This window comes from Penicillium canescens (assembly GCF_028828765.1).
Source record: "Penicillium canescens strain IBT 15451 chromosome Unknown utg000003l_segment0_segment0, whole genome shotgun sequence".
NCBI classification, from domain to species: domain Eukaryota; kingdom Fungi; phylum Ascomycota; class Eurotiomycetes; order Eurotiales; family Aspergillaceae; genus Penicillium; species Penicillium canescens.
The window spans coordinates 3,214,205-3,237,164 of record NW_026703965.1 but is presented as its reverse complement, the minus strand read 5'-3'; the positions used below and the strand labels follow the sequence as shown (position 1 = coordinate 3,237,164).

General features: G+C 44.4%; 8 protein-coding genes across 8 annotated transcripts; 4 read left to right on the top strand and 4 right to left on the bottom strand.

The window, feature by feature from the left end:
* Window positions 1–9,205: 9,205 nt before the first annotated feature.
* On the bottom strand, window positions 9,206–11,256 carry N7446_004683 (uncharacterized protein). Its single transcript, XM_058513432.1, has 4 exons — window positions 10,786–11,256; window positions 10,562–10,715; window positions 9,504–10,504; window positions 9,206–9,455 (listed from the first exon to the last, which is right to left on the bottom strand). The coding sequence occupies exons 1-4, from the start codon at window positions 11,193–11,195 to the stop codon at window positions 9,281–9,283; spliced, it is 1,740 nt and encodes a 579-aa protein (XP_058374761.1). The 5' UTR covers window positions 11,196–11,256; the 3' UTR covers window positions 9,206–9,280.
* A 238-nt stretch (window positions 11,257–11,494) lies between these two features.
* On the top strand, window positions 11,495–13,166 carry N7446_004682 (putative C2H2 finger domain protein; the record flags this gene model as incomplete). The annotated part of the gene is made up of 4 exons (XM_058513431.1): window positions 11,495–11,607; window positions 11,666–12,510; window positions 12,542–12,701; window positions 12,734–13,166. The coding sequence occupies 4 exons, from the start codon at window positions 11,495–11,497 to the stop codon at window positions 13,164–13,166; spliced, it is 1,551 nt and encodes a 516-aa protein (XP_058374760.1).
* A 171-nt stretch (window positions 13,167–13,337) lies between these two features.
* N7446_004681 (uncharacterized protein) lies at window positions 13,338–15,313 on the bottom strand (the record flags this gene model as incomplete). Its single annotated transcript, XM_058513430.1, has 4 exons — window positions 13,338–13,788; window positions 13,840–14,377; window positions 14,432–15,202; window positions 15,259–15,313. 4 exons carry the CDS (start codon window positions 15,311–15,313, stop codon window positions 13,338–13,340), a joined length of 1,815 nt encoding a protein of 604 aa, XP_058374759.1.
* Window positions 15,314–15,811: 498 nt separating this feature from the next.
* N7446_004680 (cysteine protease ATG4) lies at window positions 15,812–17,253 on the top strand (the record flags this gene model as incomplete). The annotated part of the gene is made up of 5 exons (XM_058513429.1): window positions 15,812–15,938; window positions 16,023–16,322; window positions 16,379–16,547; window positions 16,594–16,821; window positions 16,884–17,253. 5 exons carry the CDS (start codon window positions 15,812–15,814, stop codon window positions 17,251–17,253), a joined length of 1,194 nt encoding a protein of 397 aa, XP_058374758.1.
* A 365-nt stretch (window positions 17,254–17,618) lies between these two features.
* Window positions 17,619–18,180, bottom strand: N7446_004679 (histone H2B family protein; the record flags this gene model as incomplete). The annotated part of the gene is made up of 3 exons (XM_058513428.1): window positions 17,619–17,797; window positions 17,867–17,938; window positions 18,006–18,180. 3 exons carry the CDS (start codon window positions 18,178–18,180, stop codon window positions 17,619–17,621), a joined length of 426 nt encoding a protein of 141 aa, XP_058374757.1.
* A 562-nt stretch (window positions 18,181–18,742) lies between these two features.
* N7446_004678 (histone H2A) lies at window positions 18,743–19,245 on the top strand (the record flags this gene model as incomplete). Its single annotated transcript, XM_058513427.1, has 3 exons — window positions 18,743–18,795; window positions 18,849–19,141; window positions 19,193–19,245. The coding sequence occupies 3 exons, from the start codon at window positions 18,743–18,745 to the stop codon at window positions 19,243–19,245; spliced, it is 399 nt and encodes a 132-aa protein (XP_058374756.1).
* A 489-nt stretch (window positions 19,246–19,734) lies between these two features.
* On the bottom strand, window positions 19,735–20,201 carry N7446_004677 (NADH dehydrogenase [ubiquinone] 1 beta subcomplex subunit 9; the record flags this gene model as incomplete). Its single annotated transcript, XM_058513426.1, has 4 exons — window positions 19,735–19,760; window positions 19,828–19,948; window positions 20,001–20,133; window positions 20,182–20,201. The coding sequence occupies 4 exons, from the start codon at window positions 20,199–20,201 to the stop codon at window positions 19,735–19,737; spliced, it is 300 nt and encodes a 99-aa protein (XP_058374755.1).
* A 388-nt stretch (window positions 20,202–20,589) lies between these two features.
* N7446_004676 (uncharacterized protein) lies at window positions 20,590–22,579 on the top strand (the record flags this gene model as incomplete). The annotated part of the gene is made up of 11 exons (XM_058513425.1): window positions 20,590–20,753; window positions 20,817–20,872; window positions 20,929–21,000; window positions 21,057–21,112; window positions 21,186–21,533; window positions 21,605–21,997; window positions 22,057–22,116; window positions 22,168–22,222; window positions 22,275–22,342; window positions 22,409–22,480; window positions 22,535–22,579. 11 exons carry the CDS (start codon window positions 20,590–20,592, stop codon window positions 22,577–22,579), a joined length of 1,389 nt encoding a protein of 462 aa, XP_058374754.1.
* Between the last annotated feature and the right edge of the window lie 381 nt (window positions 22,580–22,960).

The window sequence follows — 22,960 nt, the reverse complement described above, 5'->3', positions numbered from 1 at the left end:
AATATAGGATATCGAAACTCGTTAGAATCCTTAGGAACCTTTTTAATGCTCTAATATACTAAATGGCTCTAATTAAACTTAATAAGTTTTATTCCTAGTATAATTAAGACCACTTTATGTTAAGAATAATAGCGATAGATCGAATATAATAGTTTATTGGGTATATTAGCTTTTTACTACTGCTTTATTAAAGTATTTTTCATTTTATATTCCTATCTTAGCTACTATATATAGTAGGTCAGCTAAAAAGGCTAACTAGAAGGATAGTTTTTGATAGACGCTAGAGATATAAAAAGCCTTTTCTATAATATTTTAACCTTAAACTCTACCCTTATTAGTTAAGTATAATAGATTAGGTTTTAGTCTAGGAAGTATACTAAGCTAGTTATTCAAGGATAGGGGCTAGTATCCTCTTACTAGTCTAGGGAGATAATTAGGCTAGAAACCTAATATAAGATATATAATTTATAGCTACTAGCTATTATACAGTCCTTTAAATAGTAGTAATATTACCATTTAGAGGGGAGTAAGTTCCTTATAAGGATCTTAACTAACTATACTACCTTATATTACTTTATAACTATAAAGATATTAAATAGATATTAGGCTAGGTGGTTTTAGTATCTTATAGTATTTAGTTTTATTATTAAATATAGGGCTAGTAAGAAGAATCTAACGGATATACTTAGGATCTAGATTATATACCTAAAGAAGATAAGGCGGTAGATAATTCTATACTACTAACGCTATAGTAGAAAATTTATTAGGGTTATAGGTTAGTAGACCCTAATAAGATACTATTAATTAGTAAAACTATAATAGGTAGAATAGATAGTATTTATTCTATTACTACGCCCACGTTAGGTAATAACCTATATAGGCCCCTTATAAATAGGGATAGTCTATTATATAGAAGCCTTAGACTATTTACTAAAGACCTCTAGCTATAAGACTAGGTATAGTATAGGCGAGCAGTCCTAGTTAATTTAAGAAGAAGTTAGAGAGTACGCCTCTAAGCTATAGGAGCTATAAAGGGCAAAGAACCCTTATAAGACGGTTAAGTGCTATATATAGAAAGACTATTAGTTAATAACCTCTAGCCGTAAGAATAGGCGTAATATAGTTAAGAGCACTAGGGCGACTTAAGTAGTTAAATACCCTATCTACTAGTTATAAAGGCTATAAATAGAATAACGGTATATCTAGACTTACTACGCCCCTCTCTTATTAAGTCAATTAAATATACGTAAGCGATAGATCCTATAGGCATTAAAAAACTTAATAGGATAAGGGTAGGCGTATAAGAATAACCTAGTTAGACTAGAGGGTATAGGTTAGACAAAGACGTATGGTAGGCTACTACGCTATAGTCACCGAGTCTACCTGCCGAATAACCTAGCTTTATAGTAGGAGATTATAAAAGTACACTATAATAATCCGTAACGGAGCTATTATTAAAAGAAAAGGACCTAGGGAGCTATCAGCTAGCGATTTTACTAGCACGATATAAAGAGCTTTGTCTTACTATACGTCTAAGAATACGTGGCCTATTAAAGGAACTTAACTAGGCGATATAAGCATATAGGCTTTTATAACTAATACTAGTACTATCCTAATTAGCGGAATAGGTTACTTATATGCCGCCTTTAAAATAGGAAGGTAGGGTATATAACGTAGTTTTAGTGGTAGTCGATATATGTATAAAGTACGTATTATATCTTATATATACTAAGTATATCGATATATAAGAACTAGACTTCTCTAAAAACTAGATTAGGTCTAACCTCTATAAACTAACCTAACTTAATAACCAACTTTTTCGTTATTTTTCTATAAAATTTATATAATGTAATCGATTGTAGACTTTGCTATCTATACTTATAGTTATTCGTAGTTAAACATAATTAATAATAGAGGCTTATATATACCTATAATTAGCACTTTAATTAATAATAGCTATTAAGTGTGAGTATATTAATAGAGTAAAATATATATTTTAATACCACACTTTCTATATATTCCTCCGGATACTAATATAACGCCCTACCCAAAAATTTAGGCCTATATTATTTTCTACCGGATATATTTCTACTACCTTAGTCTACTACCTACCCACTAGAATTCTAGTATAAACTTAAAGTACTTTATTTTACTATATAGCCCCCTAGTAAAATGAAGCCACTCCTATACCCTCCTACCGGTATAGTGTTTTTGTGGCTTGGTATTATCGGCGGGGACTCGGAAATAGCTTTAGGCTTAGAATTAGACCGCGAATTAGGCTATAGGGAAGCTATTGTATAAATCAATAAAATGCGAGAGAAATAGCTAGGAAAATAGGAGGTTTAAAGGTGTAAATGACATTTATTTTGAATTTCTTATTAGTAGTAATTGCAGGTACCCAAGGTGGCGATATATATGTAGGGAGTGGTCGTAATAAATAAAAGTTCGAGGAGGAGAGCGGTGAGGAAAGCGGTCAATAGGTGCCTAAATTTTTAGGTAGGGGGTTGTTTTAGCATCTAAAGGGTTGTGTTTATATCAATCCCCAATATATATAGGTTAGCCTTTTTTTTTAATATAATCATATTAAAATACAAATTAAAATTACCTATACATAAGAAGTAAAAATAAACTTAGAACATGTTATATTTAAAAGCCTAGCTTTCCATTATGCCTATTTACACCCAAAATCGGGACGTATTGGGTACCTAAGAATCCACTGGGTCTAAAATCTAGACCTAAAACTAACCCAAAGATGGGCTGGGTTGGGTCCAGGTCCAATTGGGTCGTGGAGACGTCTACGCTGTTCGTATAAAGGTACCTTTGTAGGGGACGTTATCGATAAGAGTTGGTAGTAAACTGCGAGACCGCGGAGTAGGCCTCGGAATTAAGTAGGTTTAGTCAGTATAACCCTGAGATGATCTCCGTGGGTATATAGAAGAACATATGATAATATTGGGATGGCTGAATGAACTAGACTGCGACATTGCCCGTGGACAGGCGTGTGGGCAATGCCTATGGACATTATATAAGCGGGCAATGCCCTTAGTGGGCCTGCCCGTAGACGCGCCTATGTCAGGACCCTGACCTGCCAGGTGCCTTATGGATGCCTGAAGATATATACCGAGCGTTAGCCCTCGCAGTTGCGAGGGTAGCTGATCGCACGCATGGGCCAGGATGGCCTTGCATGTCGCTAAATACATTAGCTAAGCGCACCATGTATTTATTGTGCTCGCTGGTCCTCGCATGGAGGACCAGCAATTAGTCTCTTAATACACTGCACGTACATTCGCCGATAGACTCTACTTCCCGAACTCATACCGCTAATCTAGGACCTCGCAGGGCCCTAACAGCCTAGGGGTAGGGCCGAACGCCTAATGCCCATTACGCCCGTCTATAGGCATTATATGCTAGTAAGATTTAGTAAACTTATAACCTATATTATTTTGCAATTTTCGTCTATATTCTTAAGGTACTTTAGTTACATAACTTCTTGGCTAAAGAAGCCATCTCCCCCTTTGATGCCTAAGGTAGCTATTAGGCTGGGATCCTCATTATAAAGTAAACTCTTTATATATAATATGTTCTATCTATTACTAAATAGTATTTATAAATGTCAATAACTTAGTTAAAATAATTATGATTTATACTAATAGTATATCTATTAATTATTATCGGGTTTAGTACGCCTCCTTAGTCTCCGTAGCCTAGCGCGTTTCTAAGTGCCGCTTTTATCCTTATAAGAAGGAAGATAGGGACTTATTATATTATTAGTATTAATAGACACACTACGCTATTATCTTCTAGTTACTAGAACTACTATGGTAGGGTAAGGAGGGAGATAGGGAACCCGTTAGCTTTCTATTATATATTTATCCTTAATAATTATAATAGGTTTATTAATATCTTTATCGTTAGAAGTAATAGCCTTAGATTCTTCGCTAGTAAGCTAGGCCTCCTTTTACTTATCCATCTCTTATACTATTATCTATATAATATCTTCGTTTATATAAATATTAGTCTTACAGTTATAGCGCGATTTATACCGAAATATTATAATATCGTAAATTATTACGGAATTAAGTTACCTACACCGATAATAGTAGACGTCGTGTGTAGAGTTAAATAGACGCTTAACCCCTATGCTAGTTATAGGAATTAAGAGAATATCGTGGGCGACACACGAATATGATAGGGAATTCCTATTTATGCTTTTTCTAAAATAGTAAAGTGTTGATTTTCTTCCTTATTAGATATGATTAGTTTATAAGCGATATATAAGTAATATAAAAATACGAAAATTAAGTTACTAGTTAAGCTTATAATCTAAGCTTACTACTAGCTTAGATAGAGGATAGGGCCTATAATTAAAAAAGTTTTTTAATATTACTAGTACTAGTAGTATAATGCCTATATAAGAGATTTACTTATTAGGACCATATTGAAGAGAGCTACTAGATATAAGGATATTATAAAGTCTATACCTATAATATATATCCTAGTCTAAATCGTCTCTAGACCAACCCTATCTTACTTAAGAAGAAGCTTAGTTTATATTATAGCGCTACAATAATACTAATAGTGTAAAAACCTCTATAGATCTCCTTCGTCGTTAAGTAGTAAACTAAGAGCTTCTTTATACATAAATAACGACCATGCTACCTAGTAATTAAAGAGAATTAATTAATTTTTTCGATAGTCTTGACAAAGGACAAAGAAACAAGCAATAACGTAAGTTTATTGGTTGAGAGATAGACGGGGAAGGAGAGAAGCTCCGAACCCTTTGAGGACTATCTAACTACTCTCAGGACCATACAGGGTCACGTGACCTCGACAGATAGCCTCCTAAAGTCGTATTATTTAATATATTATTAGATATAATAGAGAGAACCCGACTATAAATATCGTACTTTTTCAAAAAGCCTAATAAGTATATTACTTAGATTTAGCCCTAAATAATGTCTATTAAGCGGTTTAAATCTAAGAAGGATTTCGCGGTAGTTCTAGTCCTAATTAATAAAATAGCTTATAATTACTATAAAGGCCTTCCTTCTTCTAAAAGGGCGAAGTCTAGTAGGTAAGTGCGATAGAGAGCTTTATATTTCGGGGGAGGGTATAGATAATTATATAATACTCTTTTATCAATAACGTATTTCCCTACCGAGTGGGCCACCTACACCGGTCTATTCATTTTAAATGCATTTATCTCAACCAAAACGCCATTAAATTCAATAAGCTAAACTCGAGGTCTATTAGGACATATAGTCATTCTATGACCCTGAAGTTCATATACACTACACTTCGTTTTTGCCCTCGTACGCGGCTGAGAAGGTGCCGGAGCTAGCCCTACCTCACGGGATCCTTCTGCTAAAACTGCTTGCTCTGGCTGTGCTATTAAGGCAGAGGCCTCTAAAACTAAGAAGCCTTCTTCGGAAGGTATTTGCCTTATAGACCGAGTCTTTTTTCGCTTCTTCTTCTCGTTTTTAGCGCGTAAATCGCTTACTTCTTTCTTAAGAATAGCTGCCGATCGTATCGTGATTTAATAGGCTTTTAAAACTTGATTTGTCGTAGAATTAAGCGGGCTTAGTGGACTTTTTGAGCGCTGCTTTAGTAAAGCTTTAATTAAGGAAGCTTATTTTTGTAATTAGATATAGTTCGACGGCGTTTTTAGCGACCACTTACTATCCCGGCTCGAAGGGGGGGTCAGCGTACGGAGGCGAATATCGAGCTTCGAAAGCACTCGATCGGGGTTATAAGGCATTAAGCCGGCGCTAGCGAAGCTATTCTTAATAGTCTCCGATTTAAATACCTCGATTCGCGCGGACGGGTAGACTTCGAGGAAGTCTAATTTATTGATATAATTAATCCGGAGCCGTATTTTGCTTTCGATAAGCCGAGTATACGCGCGCTTTAATACCGCAAAACAGCTAATATTAAGAGGCTATAAAAGGTAAGACGAGTGCGGAGGCATATAAATTGCGATAATATTATTTTTCTCGTAAATTTCGTCGAATTTCGGAGTTAAATAACTCCCGTAGCCGTCGAGTATTAAAAGTCTATACTTCCCCTTCGTACGCGAAGAAGTAGATAGAATAAAGAGCTTTTCGAGCTATTAAATTCTAATTTTATCGGAAGTCTACCCGTTAGGACTAACCTCGAAGCGCTAATTATCCGGAAGGCTGTCGAACTAAGACTCGATAAAGACTTTGCCCTTAAGATTACGTACGGAGGAAGCGCCTACCCCGAAGTATTTATACACTTAATTGTAGTTACCTACGCGCGATTTCCGGGCTATAAAAGCGATCGCCGACCGTAGTATTCCCTTCTCGTGATAACCTTCGCGGTCGCAATCAAGCCTATTGCGAATCCGGTCTCGTCAAAGTTATAGATATCATCGGGATCGATACCGTGAGAAATGATCGTTTTTTAGACGAGAGAAAACTATTCTTTAATGATTTTCGGGTCTTCACATTTAGCGCGCGCGTAATTATAGCCTTTCGAGAATCGGGAGGAGAGGATTAGATGCCTTTTCACGAATTTTGTGACCTAATCCTTACCGACTAAAGGAGCGGGGGTAGATCCACGCGCCGCGAGTAGTAAATCCGCCATTTCTCGTACGGTAGAAGGCCGAGGGGCTGCTCCGCGAGAGTCTATAGAGAGAATCCATTTTTAAAGCGATTCCTCCTCAATTTCGGTCAATTTATGTGAATTTGCGCGAGTTTCAGCGCGAAAAGGATGGCCGGTAACGCGTCGCTGTAGTGTTGTACGGGGTACGTTAAACTAACGCGCTGCATCACGAATTGATAGAATTTCTTGCTTCTTAATAGCCTAGATAGCTAATAAGATCCTACCCTCTTGCTCCGTACGATTTTGAGAGGATTGAGTACGAATTGGTGGCATGGTAGGTGGTTGAAGAAGGAAGGTCTAATTAATTGACGCGTTTTACGTTAGGTGGCCCACTCGGTAGGGGTGGCCCACTCGGTAGGGAAATACGTTATAATCTATAATACGCTAAAACGCTATTTAGAAGATAACACCCTTGAAAATCGTAAGAAAAGCGGCCGTCCCATAATTATTAGTGAGCACGCTTACTCTTACCTCTATTTATAAGCACGTCGGTATCTATTTTAGACCTATAAATAGCTAAGCGCTACTATAGCTTAGAATCCGTTACCCTCTACTATACGTCGAATTTTAAAGCGATTCGGACTTAGAATCGGCGATCGAAATAGAAAATACTAATTAAGCCTCCTCTTATAAGGAAGAGGCTAAAATTTGCGCGAAAATAGCGACGCGAGAGCTTCTAATCGTGGATCTTCTCGGACGAGTGTTCGGTGCAACGAACCTCGAACTTCGGACCACAATAGTGCTTTCGTACGACCTCGGAGGGCCTTCGAAAAGATCTTATAAATGCTAAGGCTTACGTAAAAGATATTTTATATATAGTTTAGGCCGGAATCTAGCTAGGGGGTCGAATAGACCTAATTATTATAGAAAGAGACGAGGACTCGCGTTTAGGGGGGGGGGGGGGGGTTATACTACGAAGTCGTATATTTCGACGCTCGAAAAAGGTCTAATACCAATCTACACCCTTAACTTAGTATTTTAGTAAGATAACGCGAGGATTTATCTAGCGAAGGATATAAAAGAGTGGTTTAAAACTCACGAAGTATACGTCGAGAATTAGCCCGCGCACTCACCCGATTTGAACCTAATTAAACCGGTATAGCGCTAGTTAAAAGTGAAGCTTTTTGCATTTTTCTAGAGCTTATTAGTATAGGAAGGTCGGAGATAGACTAGCATTATTTTAAAAAAAATGCTTAGTAGAAGCATAGAACGCATTAGATTAGTCGAAGATAGATACGCTAATATTGAGCATAGGAAGACGTCTAAAGGCAGTACGCAAGGCTAAGGGGTATTATACAAAATATTAAGCAACCTAAAATTTAATTATAGCATTATAGACCATAAAATGGTGGTGCTATATATAGTGTAAGTGATATATATATTTTACATAAGGACCCGAAAAAGTGGAGTAGGAAGGAACTTTTGGTAGGGGATGTATCTTAGAAGAATTAATTATTTTAACATAGTAAATAGGGACCTACAAGTATTAGGCGTAGTAATTTGAAGTAGAGGTAATCTATTTTAAAATAAGGTATAGACTACTATAGTATATAATACGCTAGTTAGACAAAAGAGTAAAATACGTATAGGTGTGCCTATAGACACTACCGAACGGCCTATTATTTTGATAAAGTAGCTAATCTTAATAACCTACGGAGTTAATAAAAATTATTTTACCTATAAAGTATCCTAAATAAAGATTAAGATAATATACTATAGTAAATCTAGTATTATTATATTAGGGAATTATGATATTAATATAAATCAATTATTTTTATGAAATACCTTGTTTAATAAATAGCTAGTATAAAATCTGGAAGTCAGCTAACACTTTTAATTAATTATAAGATAAAGTTACTATACCTAAATATATATTTCTATAATAAACGACTTTAACTATATACTAGAGAAACTACCTACCTATAAAGGTATATAGTTTATTAAGATAAGGATTAGTATTAAAGCACATTTACAAAGTTTAGACTATATTATTTTGTATAATTTTATATAGCTTTTTATATAACACTAAGATCGAATATATTATTACTAGAATATAGTGTTATAAAAAAGAAATAGTAATCTATCCGAATAAATTAGTAAGTTATACATACGTTATATAAAACTAGGCGGACCTCCCCTTAGCCAAAATGCCTTATGCCCACCGTGGACGGGCAATAGGCCTTACCTCAAGGCATATAGACAGGCATTGTCGCAATCTAAACTGAACGCCTATATAAGTCCTTAGTAGCTATAATCTCTAGCTAATATATCCTTTAAAATAGGGTTATACAGTGAGTCGGCAAGTTGGAAGAAATGGTGTTCATTCAATAAGGGACACCAAGCTAGAGAGAAGGAAGAAAGAGAACAGGAGAGACGCCAGGAAGCCAGTATAACCACTCCGCTTTCGTCCAGTCATCTTGGACCCGTGTATTCACCGGTTCCCCCTCCAGCAGCCATGTATCACATATACTATATAAAGTAACCCCTAGGCCTTATAGCTATCGGTTTAAATCTATGTCTGTATTAGGATAATTCCCCTGATATATAATAATATAACGCATGTAGGTGTTGACTTGTACATACGAGTTGTGCTAGATCCAGGACTATGTAGATAGGTACCATGTCCACTTGCCCTGGTGGGCACAAGGGCCGGGGATTAGTCATCTGGATACTCATCCTTCATATTACTTATAAAAATCCTACCCCTTTCATCCCATCGTTTGAAATGCTTGCCCGCAATAGCGATCAGGCTCTGTGGCAGTTCTGTTAGGTGAGGTTTAATAAGTTCAATGTTTTCCTCGGCCACATATCGAACACTTCGATCCTCCACGCTAGATATGGTTAGCCCCCGAAGGGAGACGTTGGATTATCATACTTACAGAACATGGTAGAAACTTTGGTGCCTGCCAGCCTGTAATCGGTCAATGCCCATCCTCATCATCCACTGTTCACCCGCACCGCATTCGGAATCCCAGCCGGTGATGATAGCCCTGTAATGATAGCGACGGTGGCAGAAAACCTGACCCACAGTATATCGAATATTTGCGTTGGTACCAGTTCGGGTATGAACCTGCTTTGGGATCTCATCCACGGCCCTCATCACGTGGAGGCTCTCTAGAATATGCTCATGCTCAAATAGGCCGTGGAACAGAGGAGCAATGTATTGCTCGATGAGAAATATGTCCGAAGGGAAATCAGTAGCGAAAAGCTCCATCAGCCATGGCAATTGGTGACGCAGATCCGTCGGTCTTGAATCACCCGATAGGAGCATCACCGACCAAAGTGCAGCATATCTTGCACTCACGGCATCTACTGAAGTAGAATGCAAGTCTGGATTTTGAGATGCGATACGGACCGAGTTCAGAATGTTCTTGCCGCAGCGCAAGACAATCGACGACGTTAGAGACTCGCCAAGTGCGGTAAATTGGTCCGAGTTGGACATTCCGAGGAAGCTTAGTTGATTGCGCAGATCTGAAACGGAAGTTTCTCGTGCGCCTCGGAATGGGTCCAAGTACATGGGCTGCCCCTGACCCATATTAGACAAAGAACGCCCATCCATGTCAAATCCTGACCGGGGGGTGATTATGACATGGACATGGAAAGGAAACCCGCAAGGACGAGCATTGAGGCCCACTCCCTGCGCAACAAAGCAATATATTGCAGCTGATATCAACGGTAGAGAGTTGTGCCCAACATTCTTTAGAGCTAGCCCCAGGAAATTATGCTCCAGGGAGTGGTATTCCCGCTCTGGATCGAGGCCTGTAAGGTTGTTCGCTCTTAGCCAGGATGCAATAGCCAGGGCTTTTTGGCGAGGAGTGAGAGAAAGGTCTAGGTGATCTGCGACGAAGCGATCAAGAATCCCACCAAGCGAGCCTCGTATCTTTGGAAATCAGTCAGATACAGGTGAACAGCAAGAGACCACAAGGATCGAACTCACATCGTCCAAGTCCCCATATCCGCTTTCAGGAATGAAGAGATCAAAGCAGCCCAAGGCTCGGTCAAGTGACACCGGCTCCCCGCGCCTGAGTTTCGCCCACTCCGGCACTGCAATGCTCCGATGGAGACAAGTCAAGAGTGCGCGAGCATAATACCTTTAGATTGCCATAAGCACCGGTCAACTCGACGGAAATAAATGCCAATTGCACAGGATCAGTAGCCCACCTTCTGGCCAGATGATCATCCCCGAATGCCACCAGACTATGCCGCAAAAGAGTGTCTTTGGCATCGTATCCCATATTTATCACAGAGCGAAACTTTTCGATGCGGCCCGTTTGACTAGCGAGGATGCTCCCGAGAAGCCCAGTGACCGAGCGATCGACTTGATACTTGGACACAAAAAGCGCCTTCCAATCAATAGACGAGACTGGGCAAAGAAGCTTGTGAGGCATATCATGACGCCTATCCCAAAACTTGTAATGCGACTGACAATAGTAACGCCATAGTAAAGGCTCGTTCGTCACATTTTGAAATCGAGAGTTGGTTTGTTCGAGGGCGGCACAGGTCTGGGGAGGGCAATCACGTAGGATTGAACTCAAGATCTCGTCTGGAATATGAATGAGAGACCAAACCATCCCTGGAAGTTGACAACGGATGTTTGAGGGAAAGATGGAGAAAGGCAAGGTCACATTTCCTAGGGATCAAAGGTGATGATGTTTTGACGGCAGTTCCTTGATAAGGTGATGCGCCAAGGCTCCATGGTTTTCTTTCTCCCCTCAAACAATTCGAGCTTCGAGCTTCAAGGCTTTTGAGGTCTCCTCTTGATAGACACGAGACCTTGAAGCTCTGGCAGGATACGTTGTTTATCTCTTGTACACTTCTCTTCACATCTGACCTTATTATCCTTTGCATTTCTTCCCCCACCCCCAGGGCCATGGGCCAATTCCATTCAACCAGCCAGGCGAGCTCTGACGCCTCAGAGCAGCAAGGCCAAAAGACCGACTACTATGAGCTACTTGGGGTAACACGGGCTGCAACCGACGATGAGTAAGTTTACACACTAAGTGGTCATATCCGGCGACTAAAAAGTTGTCCGTCTTCACAGAATCAAGAAAGCATACAGGAAAAAAGCTCTCGTGCTGCACCCAGATCGAAACTATGGCAATGTTGAAGAGGCTACCAAACTGTTTGCAGAGATTCAATCTGCTTATGAGGTACTCGCAGATCCCCAGGAGCGGGCATGGTACGATTCACACAGTGATGCCTTCCTGGGGACAAGCGGGGGTGCCGATGATCAACACTCGTACAATGTTCGAATTACAACCACTGATGATGTCCTCAAGCTCTTTTCGAAGTTTAATCCTCGAATGGAATTCTCCGATGCCCCGACTGGGTTCTTCGGTGGTCTCCGCGAGCAATTCGAACAGCTTGCGTTGGAGGAAAGGCTTGCTTGCCAGTGGGAAGCTCAAGATCCTATTGAATATCCAGCATTTGGATCTTGTGATGATGATTTTGAAAATGTTGTACGGCCGTTCTATGCAGCTTGGAGTGGATTCTCCACCCAAAAGTCATTTGCCTGGAGGGATGCTTATCGTCTCTCTGAAGCGCCTGATCGCCGGGTGCGACGATTGATGGAAAAAGAAAATAAACGCCTCCGTGATGAAGGTATTCGAGAATTCAACGATGCGGTCAGGTCCCTTGTGGCCTTCGTCAAGAAACGTGATCCTCGATACAAAGCCAACGCCCAGAGCGAAGCCCAACGCCAGGAGACTCTCCGCCAGTCTGTGGCTGCGCAAGCAGCGAGATCACGAGCGCTTAATCAGGCCAAGATGCGTGACCATGTCCTTCAAGAATGGGCGCAATCGGAGCAACCAGAGGCAGACGACAGTGAGAGCGAGGAGAGCGAGGTTGAAAGTTTTGAATGTGTGGCATGTCACAAATATTTCAAAAGTCAAAAGCAATACGAGGCCCACGAACGCAGTAAAAAAGCACCTCAAGGCTGTCAAGCAACTATGCTGGGAGATGCGAATGCAGAATGATCAATTAGATTTAGAGTCCACCGATGGCTCAAGCGCCAATGCAGTTACAACTCAACCTCTTGAGGTGGGGGATGATACATCCCCCCGGCCGACGTTGAAGTAGTCTGTTCTCAGCTTGAAGAGGCAGGTATCAGTTCCGACCGTGATACTAGGGCGCAGGAAAGCTTGCCTGGCCTAAAAAAGACATCAACGTCCGGCCCGAATGCAGTTGAAGACTCTCCCCCGGCCACAGATGACGAAGATTACGCTTCGAGGGAATCAATCGAAACCAGACTACGAACTGATATGAGTCTTCTATCAGGAGAAATACAAGATTCTGTCACTGCACTGTCTGATCAACTGTGCGCTTCTGATGTCATGGGGCAGTCATTGGCGCCTAAGCTGGGCAAGGCCAAACAGAAACGGGCTAAAAAGGCCGCCAAGGAAACAAATCAATCTATGGCTTTTGTATGTGCAAGGTGCAAAGATTCTTTCGCTTCCAAGTCTAAGCTGTTTGAGCATATCAAAAGAGAGGACCATGCACAGCCATTGTCGGGGACTGTTAGTCAGAAGGGCAAAAAACGTTAGATGTCGCCTTATGGTGCAAGTATACCATACGTGCAAATAGTGGGCCACGGTCATTTTGTAGAGGTCAGAACTTGGCCTCAATTTGTATATTGTCTATCAAGGGGAGTCGTGTCGCTCAAATCTAGGTTGGGTAAAACAAAAACCCCTTCCAGACATGCACAAAGTCCATATTTAGCCTAACCCGGCCCGGGAGTTTTTGACAACATGGGCAACGGGCTGTAGGATGCCCTTGTTGTTGGAAGCTCCGAGGGCAGTACCTGTACTCCATCCCATCTTCTCCAGCATGGCGCGGCCTCGGTTTCCGGCTCCAATTTCCGGGGCAGAGGCGCCAACCACATCGCCTTCCATATAGGTTGCAGCTCCCCCAGATCGTTTAGTTTTGAAGGATTTTGGTGGGTCTGTGCCCCATGATCTGAACAGCCGGCGGTTGAACTTCCTCCCAGACAAGAGATCGTCGACGTTGGAAATGGTTTTGGGGGTGTATGCAGGAGTACGCGCGGTCTTGTTGAGAACAGGGAACCGATCCATTCCATGACCGCGTGACTGTGATTTCAAATTCAGTGCATTGGCCAACTCGTGTATCAGCTTTCTGCGTTGTTTGGTCATGGGTGGCAATGCCAGGCTTCAATAGAGTTAGCTAGGCCTAGTAACAGTTGAAATAGAGTAGACAAACCCGTTTTTGGGAGACAGGAGAAACGATCGTAGTTCGTTCATGAACTGCTCCATATTCATCTCCTTGGAATACTTGGCTTTGAGGTCTGGATTCCCTGATTTTCTGCCAAGTAATCCCTGCGCTCGCAGTTCTTCTCGCTCCTTCTTTCTCAGTTTCTTTTTCCTTCTGTCGTTTTGCCAGGCTTCTTGTAGCTCAATCTCAAATTCACTGTCGGATAGCACCAGCTCAGGGACGGCTTGCTTGCCCTTGGGCTTTTTCCGCAGGCTCGGTCGATCAAAGTCCATGATATCAAACCCAAAGTAAGGATCGGAGTCAAGGGCATCTGCGAATGCCGATGCTGAAGGGAATGAGGGCTTTCCAGACCGGGCGCCTTTCTTACCTGACTTGGAGTACCCGGTCGCTAGGTCCTCGAGCAGTATAAAATCATCCAAATCATCATCAGAATTCAAATCATCGAAGATATCCTTTTCATCCTGGTCAGTTCCACTCGATGTCGCGCCTGATTCTTGTTCTGTGTCAAAATGCATTTGAGCCAGCACTGGATACCTGCATGTCAGCATTCGCCTTGACAAGAGGCGTGGTTCAGACTTACCATCCACTGAGCCCTCGGCCGTGTATGTATTGGTTTGATTGTCTGCGGGTAATGATCTTGGGGGCTCTCTCTGAAAGCCAGCGGGGCTAGAGGCCGACAGGTCCAGCTGCGTCGCAGCTTTTTCAACGTCAATGCCCTCCTGGAGATCGGCGCTTGTTCCCTTGATAATTTCTGCATAGTATTCGCTGTCTATGTTGGCGATGTAGTCGGCGACTGGATCGATGTCTGTTTCTGGTGGCCAGTTTGGTTTGTCTGTGTTGGATTCTGCGTCGTCTTCGTCGTTGGCAACGGGTGGCAGGTCACGGTGTTCAGGTTCAACCACCAGTCTAGATAATGTTTGGGACAATTCAGCAGCGGCTGGCTGCACCATCCCTTGAATCTCTTGCTGGTTTGTTTCAATAACAACGGGTTTGGTGTTCTTCCTCCGACCAGTGAACACAACTTCGTCTTCGCTCGAGTCGTCGGAATCTGACAATTCAACTCGCAGTGTTGGGTTCGGGTGCCCCGTGTTGGCAACTTCATGCCCTTGTGAATCAAAAAAGAAGGGGACCTCGGGATCATCTACCCTATGGTCGAGTGGATTGTCGGTCATTAGTTCTGATGCGTCTCTGGTGGACTTCTGGTCCTCATCTTCCTGTTCCAGGGTTGGTTCCAGACTTCCTGCGCTCACGAAATTGACGGCCTTGTGGCGGAGGGCATTTGACCATGATCGCTGGTGGCTTTCAGTGTTCCGAGCTTCTTGCTGCATGGTAAACTGGGGTGGCGATGGGTCTACGGATGATTAGTCTCAACGAAGTAAAATAGAATCAAAGACAGATGAAGTATACCTCTGCCCACTGGTGCCCGCCTGGTACGGGCCTTAAACTTCCCATGGCGGGCCATGGGTGTAGATGAGATGGTTGAAGGAAAAGTTGTTCTGGCGGGATTTCTTGCTCGACGTTAGTGGGCCGGGCGGTGACCCCAAGTCAGAGAGCCATTACAGTCATTTTTTACAGATATCCATGATCTTGTTTGATGTATGTAAATCTCAAATCTTTCGGTGTCGCATCGATGCAACTTAGGAGAAACCATCCTTTTGACCCTTTTAGCCATCAGGGATCGGTGACGTCTTGGCTCGTGACTGTGTTTAGACCCCTCTAAAGATGTGTAGAAATAGCTTGAACTACAGATGATTCTACTTCTTTTGTATTGTTTTGTGTTCTTACATATATCTCTGTGGTATATTTGTTATTTTGCGTACCTCTGTGATTTCCTTGGATGTTGATCTAAGCTCTAGTCCCACTCCATGGGTAGGTAGCCTTGCATATATATATCCCCTCCGATCATCTCCCCACACCGTCTTAAAGCCCACCTCATCACCATCTACAAACCACAACAGCGATGACGGTGGACATGGAAAAATGCAAACGCATAGTGCAATACTTCTGGGATCCAGAACCCAAGAATGATGTACCTACGGCGTCGATATGGTGCCTGGGTAGAGAGTATGCGACCCCGCAAATCACCGGTAAGTCCTAACCAGACCTGTCCGATGAGTCGGTGGAGATCTGAGTGCCGAATACACGCCACTTGTTTCTAACAGTCAAAGAAGATGGCCCGACAAGGCAGTCCGCAGAAGCTGGCATATCGAGTGAAACGACAGGGAAAGCCTGGCCGGAAGCATTTCTCTCTGATTTTGGATCGAGGCAGTGGATGACATACCGATCAAACTTCACACCGATACCACGAGCAAAATCACCAGAAGCGGCGTCCTCTATGACACTGAGTGTACGGCTTCGGAGTCAGCTCATGGACTCCCAGGGCTTCACATCTGATACCGGGTGGGGCTGCATGATTAGATCTGGGCAAAGCCTTCTGGCAAACACGTTCGCGATCTTATTGTTAGGGAGAGGTGAGAGACAAAGCTTGATATACAGGGGAAAACCAGAGTTAACATTCGCATACCAGACTGGCGCAGGGGAGACAGACCAGAGGAAGAGTCGAAGTTGATTTCAATGTTTGCCGATCATCCAGATGCTCTATTCTCAATACATCGATTTGTGAACTGCGGCGCAGAGTCATGCGGGAAATACCCAGGAGAGTGGTTTGGACCGTCGGCAACAGCCAGATGTATACAGTAAGTGATGCAACAAAGCAAATCGCTTGATACTGAGAGCAGACAGGCTACTTTCAACCCAATGTGAATCACCCAAGCTTAGGGTCTACGTCACCAACGACACATCCGATGTATATGAAGATAAGTTTACACAAGTTGCGCGAGACATGACTGGCCGCATCCAGCCAACACTTATCCTCATAGGAATCAGATTGGGGATTGATCATATCACACCGGTGTATTGGGACGGACTACGAGCTGCACTGCAATACCCCCAATCAGTTGGTGTGGCAGGGTAGGTCCAAATGCAATCGTCTAGACATTAGGCGCATCTACTAACACTTCACAAACATTAAGCGGGCGCCCTTCTGCATCCCACTACTTTGTAGGATCTCAAGATTCCCACCTGTTCTTCCTCGATCCCCACTCTACTCGACCCGCAACACCATATCGACCTGATGAACCCTACACTTCAGAAGAACTTGACAGCTATTACACCAGCCGACTTCGGAGAATCCACATCAAGGACATGGACCCCAGCATGCTGATCGGATTCCTCATCAGAGATGAGGATGACTGGGCCGACTGGAAGCAACAAATTGAATCTACTCCTGGGCGACAGATCGTGCACATCTTCCCCGGACATGCCCAGCCAGATCATGGCCATGGTCGCGCAGGGGCGCTTGATGAAGTGGAAGTGCTGGATGACTCGGATGCATTGGAATAAAATTGGAATTACCTAGTTGGATATCAGTTTTGCATCCCGAAGCTGCTGTAGCTACACAAGGCCCCTCGCTCGTACAGAACTAGTTGGAAAGATAGAATCATGATGCAATGCAATCACGCATTTGGAATTTCGCGTTCTAGTAGGGGAGGTCAATCCGTGCCTGCCCCATACCCGAGTTATGTTACACCGCATTCACATATCGGTAACCATCAAAGAAAATCGCCCATCGGGGAAAAGAAAATTCAAGCCATCCCATGACGCATTAGAAACCCGCAAAACACCCATAACCGACCGCCTCAGAGCCCATAACAGATCAAGAGGCAGTAAAAACAAAGCAAGCTCAAAAGAAAACGTAAGGAACCCGCTTATTTGGCGGAGGAAGAGTACTTGGTAACGGCCTTGGTACCCTCAGAGACGGCGTGCTTGGCAAGCTCACCGGGGAGGATGAGGCGTACGGAGGTCTGGATCTCCCGGGAGGAGATGGTGGACTTCTTGTTGTAAGCAGCCAGCTTGGAGGCCTCGGTAGCAACACGCTCGAAGATGTCTGAAATTTAAAGTCAGAATATGAACCGATTGAGACGCGCCGAACGCGACTTTGGAGAACAAAACATACCGTTGACGAAGGAGTTCAGGATGGACATGGCACGGGTGGAGATACCAGTGTCGGGGTGGACCTGCTTGAGGACTAGAATGGGGTCAGTACAAATGCGCCCAGCAAAATCTCCAAAAAAAACAACGCGCAAATCACTCACCCTTGTAGATGTAGGAGGAGTAGGTCTCCTTGCGGGTCTTGCCGCGCTTCTTCTTCTCGCCAGAGGCAGCGGTGGCAGTCTTCTTGCCAGCCTCCTTCTTCTCGGCAGGGGCCTTGCCGCCAACGGGGGCCTTGCCACCAGTGGAGGGCTTCTTCTCAGCAGCCTTGGGAGCCATTTCGAATGTAGTTTTGAAAGGGTGGGTAAAAAGAGGAAGATTGAAAGATCAAAGGAAGATGAAGGAAGCGTGTGGATGGGAAGCAGAGATGGAATGGGGGAGGAAAAGTAAGTGAGACGCGGTGACGAGGGGAGGCGCGGTCTTTATACTCGCGCACCAACAGGCAGTTGATCCTGGGGGGTGCAAAGGAGGCCGAATTTCAATACGGTAATATGGTGGTATGATTTGTATGATTAAAGAGGGGTTGACGCGTCTTAGGGCGGGGAAAGTGGACCAGATTCACATCAAGACGGGTGTATGGTATGGTAATAAGTCTAAATTACCAAACCTTACCCAAATGGGAATGTCTGATCTGACTGATCATTGGCTGCGCTCTCTAAGCGAGTGCGTGATCTGGGAGGCCTCTTGATGCCGCCCAACGTCACCCTCACCGCGTCCTTATAAAGGTCCTCCGCTTCCACACGCTCTCCCACCTGCTCTTGCGACTTTCCCCTTAACTCACTCATCATCTTTCGACACTTAACCCTTTTTTCAAACCCCCTTCAAAAACTCATCCATCAAAATGACTGGCGGAAAATCCGGCGGCAAGGCTAGCGGCAGCAAGAACGCGCAGTCGTAAGTTGTTTATCCACGCGTTTTTCGACCTCAAAAATATTGACATCCACAAGCCGTTCCTCCAAGGCTGGCCTGGCCTTCCCCGTTGGCCGTGTCCACCGTCTGCTCCGCAAGGGCAACTACGCCCAGCGTGTTGGTGCCGGTGCTCCCGTTTACCTCGCTGCCGTTCTCGAGTACCTCGCTGCTGAAATCCTCGAGTTGGCCGGTAACGCCGCCCGTGACAACAAGAAGACCCGTATCATTCCCCGTCACCTCCAGCTCGCCATCCGCAACGATGAGGAGCTGAACAAGCTTCTGGGTCACGTCACCATTGCCCAGGGTGGTGTTCTGCCCAACATCCACCAGAGTACGTTACCCCGCACTTCTTGCCATCTTCAATTACTAATATGGTTTCCAGACCTTCTTCCTAAGAAGACCCCCAAGGCTGGTAAGGGTAGCCAGGAGCTGTAGAGCGGTGTCTCTGTTGTTTTCGCGGGTTCTTTGTTTTCTTTTCCGGCGCGGATTGGTTCTTTGACACGATAATGGGGTTATGGGACGGGCACGTTATGGCTCTGCGTTTTCTCTTTTTTTCATCAATTTCCTGGTTGTACATTATGTCTACGGACATGGAATGATACCGACGACCTTAGCTCGTTTGAGGGATTTCAACTTTCGGATACTAGCCCAGGGACAGACCCAAATCAATGAAAAGACTCTAGGTCCTTCAAGTGTTGACTTCGTTGTGCCTCGATTCTGTTTGCTTTCTTTGCTGTATTTTGGTTGTCGCGTCGACTTGTATAGATTCAAATCGTCTGTTTTCCTGCTTTATTGTACACAAGTATATCAACTGATTATCGGTATCGATTCGCGAATCTATCTGCATGAATTACGCGTAGTTCATGTTCTCGATTAAAACCCCAGTCTTCCATTTGATATTGTATTTCGCACTTCCGCTGTCCATTAGTGGGCTCCTGAGGATTGCGCATCTGCATTTGTAAAAATATTAGCGTTCCATGACAATTTTCGCTTGCCAGAGATGAAGTATCGACATACATGGCAGGATTCGAGCGGGCAGGTTGCGTTCCCATTTGTTTCCGCCGGGCGCAGTGGGTGCCCGGTAAGGATCCGGGTGCTTCCAGTTCTCCAAGAGCTTCTCCGTTTCGCGCAACAAGACCTGTTCAATTGTGTCAAAGATGGCGCAGTAAGAAAGGGATTGGATCCTATACCTGCTGTTGGCGGGGATCACGGACGTCCTTGTTCGCTTCGAAAAGGGATCGGATATAGACTGCTTGTCCGCGCCACACCTGCCGGTGGACAGCCCAGTCAAGGGCCAACTTCAAGGACCGCCTGTAGAGCGACCTGCAAATGTCAGTATATTCCTCTTGATTAGAAGGGACGGCTACCCACTGAACAGCGGAGGTGGACATGCTGAGATCTCAAGTCTTGTCCCGGGCCCAATTCCGGTCAGAAGAAAGGATAAACGAGAGAAGGTGGTTCGCTATGAGATTTAAGTCTGACAACAATTGCAGACACAGTGGTTCAGGGTTTCCAACGGGGTTGAGTGGGTTTGTCGTCAGGTTGACTATTCTGTGCTTCCTAATTCGTTCATGAAATGCTACAATGGTCCGTGTGGGCAGCCGTAGGATGTAAGAGGAATAGTCCTCTGCCGAAAGGGAGCCCGGTTTTACGTTACCCGATCTAATCCGAGCTTGACCTTCACCTTTTGACCTTGAACTTCTTCTCTGAGAAGCCTCTTTTCTCACTCTTTCCGGTCGATCTTCCCGGTAATTGTTTGTTTTTTTTTATTATTCAATCATGGCTTCTCGGCTCTCTCTTGCGCGCCTTTCGGGTTTGTCGGCTGTGGCCAGGACTACACCTCGGGCGTCTAGTCAGTTCCGCAACCTCAAGGGGTTGTCCACTTTGACGCGCAAAAAGGTGTCGCCTCGTACGGCCTCTGGTTTACTCCAGGTTTCATCGGGGTAAGGAAAAACGCACCTACATCATACCTGGTTGGAGCATGTTTAGCTCATCAAATTAAACAGCATCAATGTCTCGCTCAACATGGCTCCTCTGGGAGGCCACCAACTCAGAACCTATGGTAAGGTCGATTTTGTCGCGACTCTGTTCAATATTGTTAACCAATGTTTGTTGTAGCCGACTCCATCGTCAAGGTTCCCCAGATGGCCGAATCGATTACAGAGGGTACCCTGAAGCAGTTCTCAAAACGTATGGCGCTTGTTCTTCAAATCAGCCATTGTTCACCAGTGCTTATTATAATATAGAGGTTGGCGATTATGTCGAGCGTGATGAGGAAATCGCGACTATCGAAACGGACAAGGTACGTTGGCATACTGGGAGAATTGACAGGCATTAAGGGTTTGCTGAGCTAATTTCTTTTCTTCCGTGATCAGATTGATGTCTCGGTCAATGCCCCGGAGTCTGGTACCATCAAAGAATTCCTTGTGAGCGAGGAAGACACTGTCACCGTTGGACAGGACCTCGTTAAGCTGGAGCTCGGTGGTGCTCCCGAAGGAAAGAAGGACGAGGGTGCCGAAAAGCCCAAGGAGTCTGAGCCTAAGAAGGAGCCCTCTCCCGCTCCTGCTCCCACTGAGGCTGATAAGCCCAAGGAGACTCAGGCCTCAAAGCCTGCGCCTCCTCCGTCAGAGAAGCCCAAGGAGGCCCCCGCAAAGAAGGAGTCACCCAAGCCGCAAGGCGTCGCTGAAGCCAAGCCTGCCCTTGGGAGCCGCGAGGAACGCCGGGTATGTTTTCGCCATGTTTCGCCATACTGCGCACACCGACATTGCTAACATGGTACCTTCCATCTGCTCAGGTCAAGATGAACCGTATGCGTCTGAGAATCGCTGAGCGCCTGAAGCAGTCTCAGAACACTGCTGCGTCTCTCACCACCTTCAACGAAGTTGATATGTCGTCTCTGATGGAATTCCGGAAGCTGTACAAGGATGATGTGCTCAAGAAGACCGGTGTGAAGCTGGGCTTCATGAGCGCCTTCTCCCGTGCCTGCGTCCTTGCCATGAAGGACATTCCCGCTGTCAATGCCTCAATTGAGGGTCCCAATGGCGGCGACACCATTGTCTACCGTGACTACGTTGATATCAGCGTTGCGGTTGCAACTGAAAAGGGCCTTGTAACTCCTGTTGTCCGCAACACCGAGGGCAAGGACCTCGTTGGAATCGAGGAGGCTATTGCCGAGCTTGGCAAGAAGGTAAGTCTCCCAGAGCTGGTATTCTTATGTAGTTTTGCTAACGGATGATCAATCTGTAGGCTCGCGACAACAAGTTGACTATTGAGGACATGGCCGGTGGTACCTTCACCATCAGCAATGTAAATTTCCCTTCCAGATAGATCATGTCCAGACAAGGCTAACTTGAATAGGGTGGTGTCTTTGGTTCCCTGATGGGTACACCTATCATCAACCTTCCTCAGACTGGTAAGTTCCACCATCTCTTGTGTGTCTCTTGGGTCTAACACTCTCTTTGCAGCTGTCTTGGGTCTTCACGCCATTAAGGATAAGCCTGTCGCCATCAACGGCAAGGTCGAAATCCGCCCGGTATGTGACCCCCTCCCCTAGTAAATCACTTTTAATGGGATCTATCTCACTAACATTTGCCGGCAGATGATGTACCTCGCTCTCACCTACGATCACCGTCTTCTGGATGGTCGTGAGGCTGTTACTTTCCTGGTCAAGGTATGTCATTACTCTCCATCTTCAAATATGGTCAAAACACTAACTTTCTTACAGGTGAAGGAGTACATTGAAGACCCCCGGCGCATGCTGCTTGGCTAGATGATATTCACTGCCGACACTGCCCTTGTTGCCCTGCGTGTTCCCGTGTCTAGAGCGGCCTGTTGCGCCCTTTGTAAATTATTAGGTTTCCAAGATATAAATGCCATGTTAAGGACATGCCTTCTAGCAGGCTTAGTCTGGGTGTTGTTCTCACTCGTGGTTCAATAGATACAGTGTCTTCTACAGAGGGTCGAGTCTTCGATTTGACGTATTGGCCGTCAGGGCCTGGGGTTGAAGGAAATGAAATAAAGCAATTAAAACATGTAAAGTTCCCATTTGAGCGAAATATTGGGTTCCCTGACTTTTCTTGCTCGCCCTTTCGGGGCGGCTGCTGGACTTTGCGCGTCAGGATACAGTGTGCTATGCAGGTGCTGTCACATA

What these genes read in the sequence shown, in the direction of transcription:
- N7446_004683 (XM_058513432.1), bottom strand. Translation starts at nt 11,195, where the DNA reads ATGGTTTGGTCTCTCATTCATATTCCAGACGAGATCTTGAGTTCAATC. An exon ending in GATATGGGGACTTGGACGAT is followed by an intron (nt 10,505 to 10,561) that starts GTGAGTTCGATC and finishes TGATTTCCAAAG; the next exon opens with ATACGAGGCTCGCTTGGTGG. An exon ending in CAAAGTTTCTACCATGTTCT is followed by an intron (nt 9,456 to 9,503) that starts GTAAGTATGATA and finishes AACCATATCTAG; the next exon opens with CGTGGAGGATCGAAGTGTTC.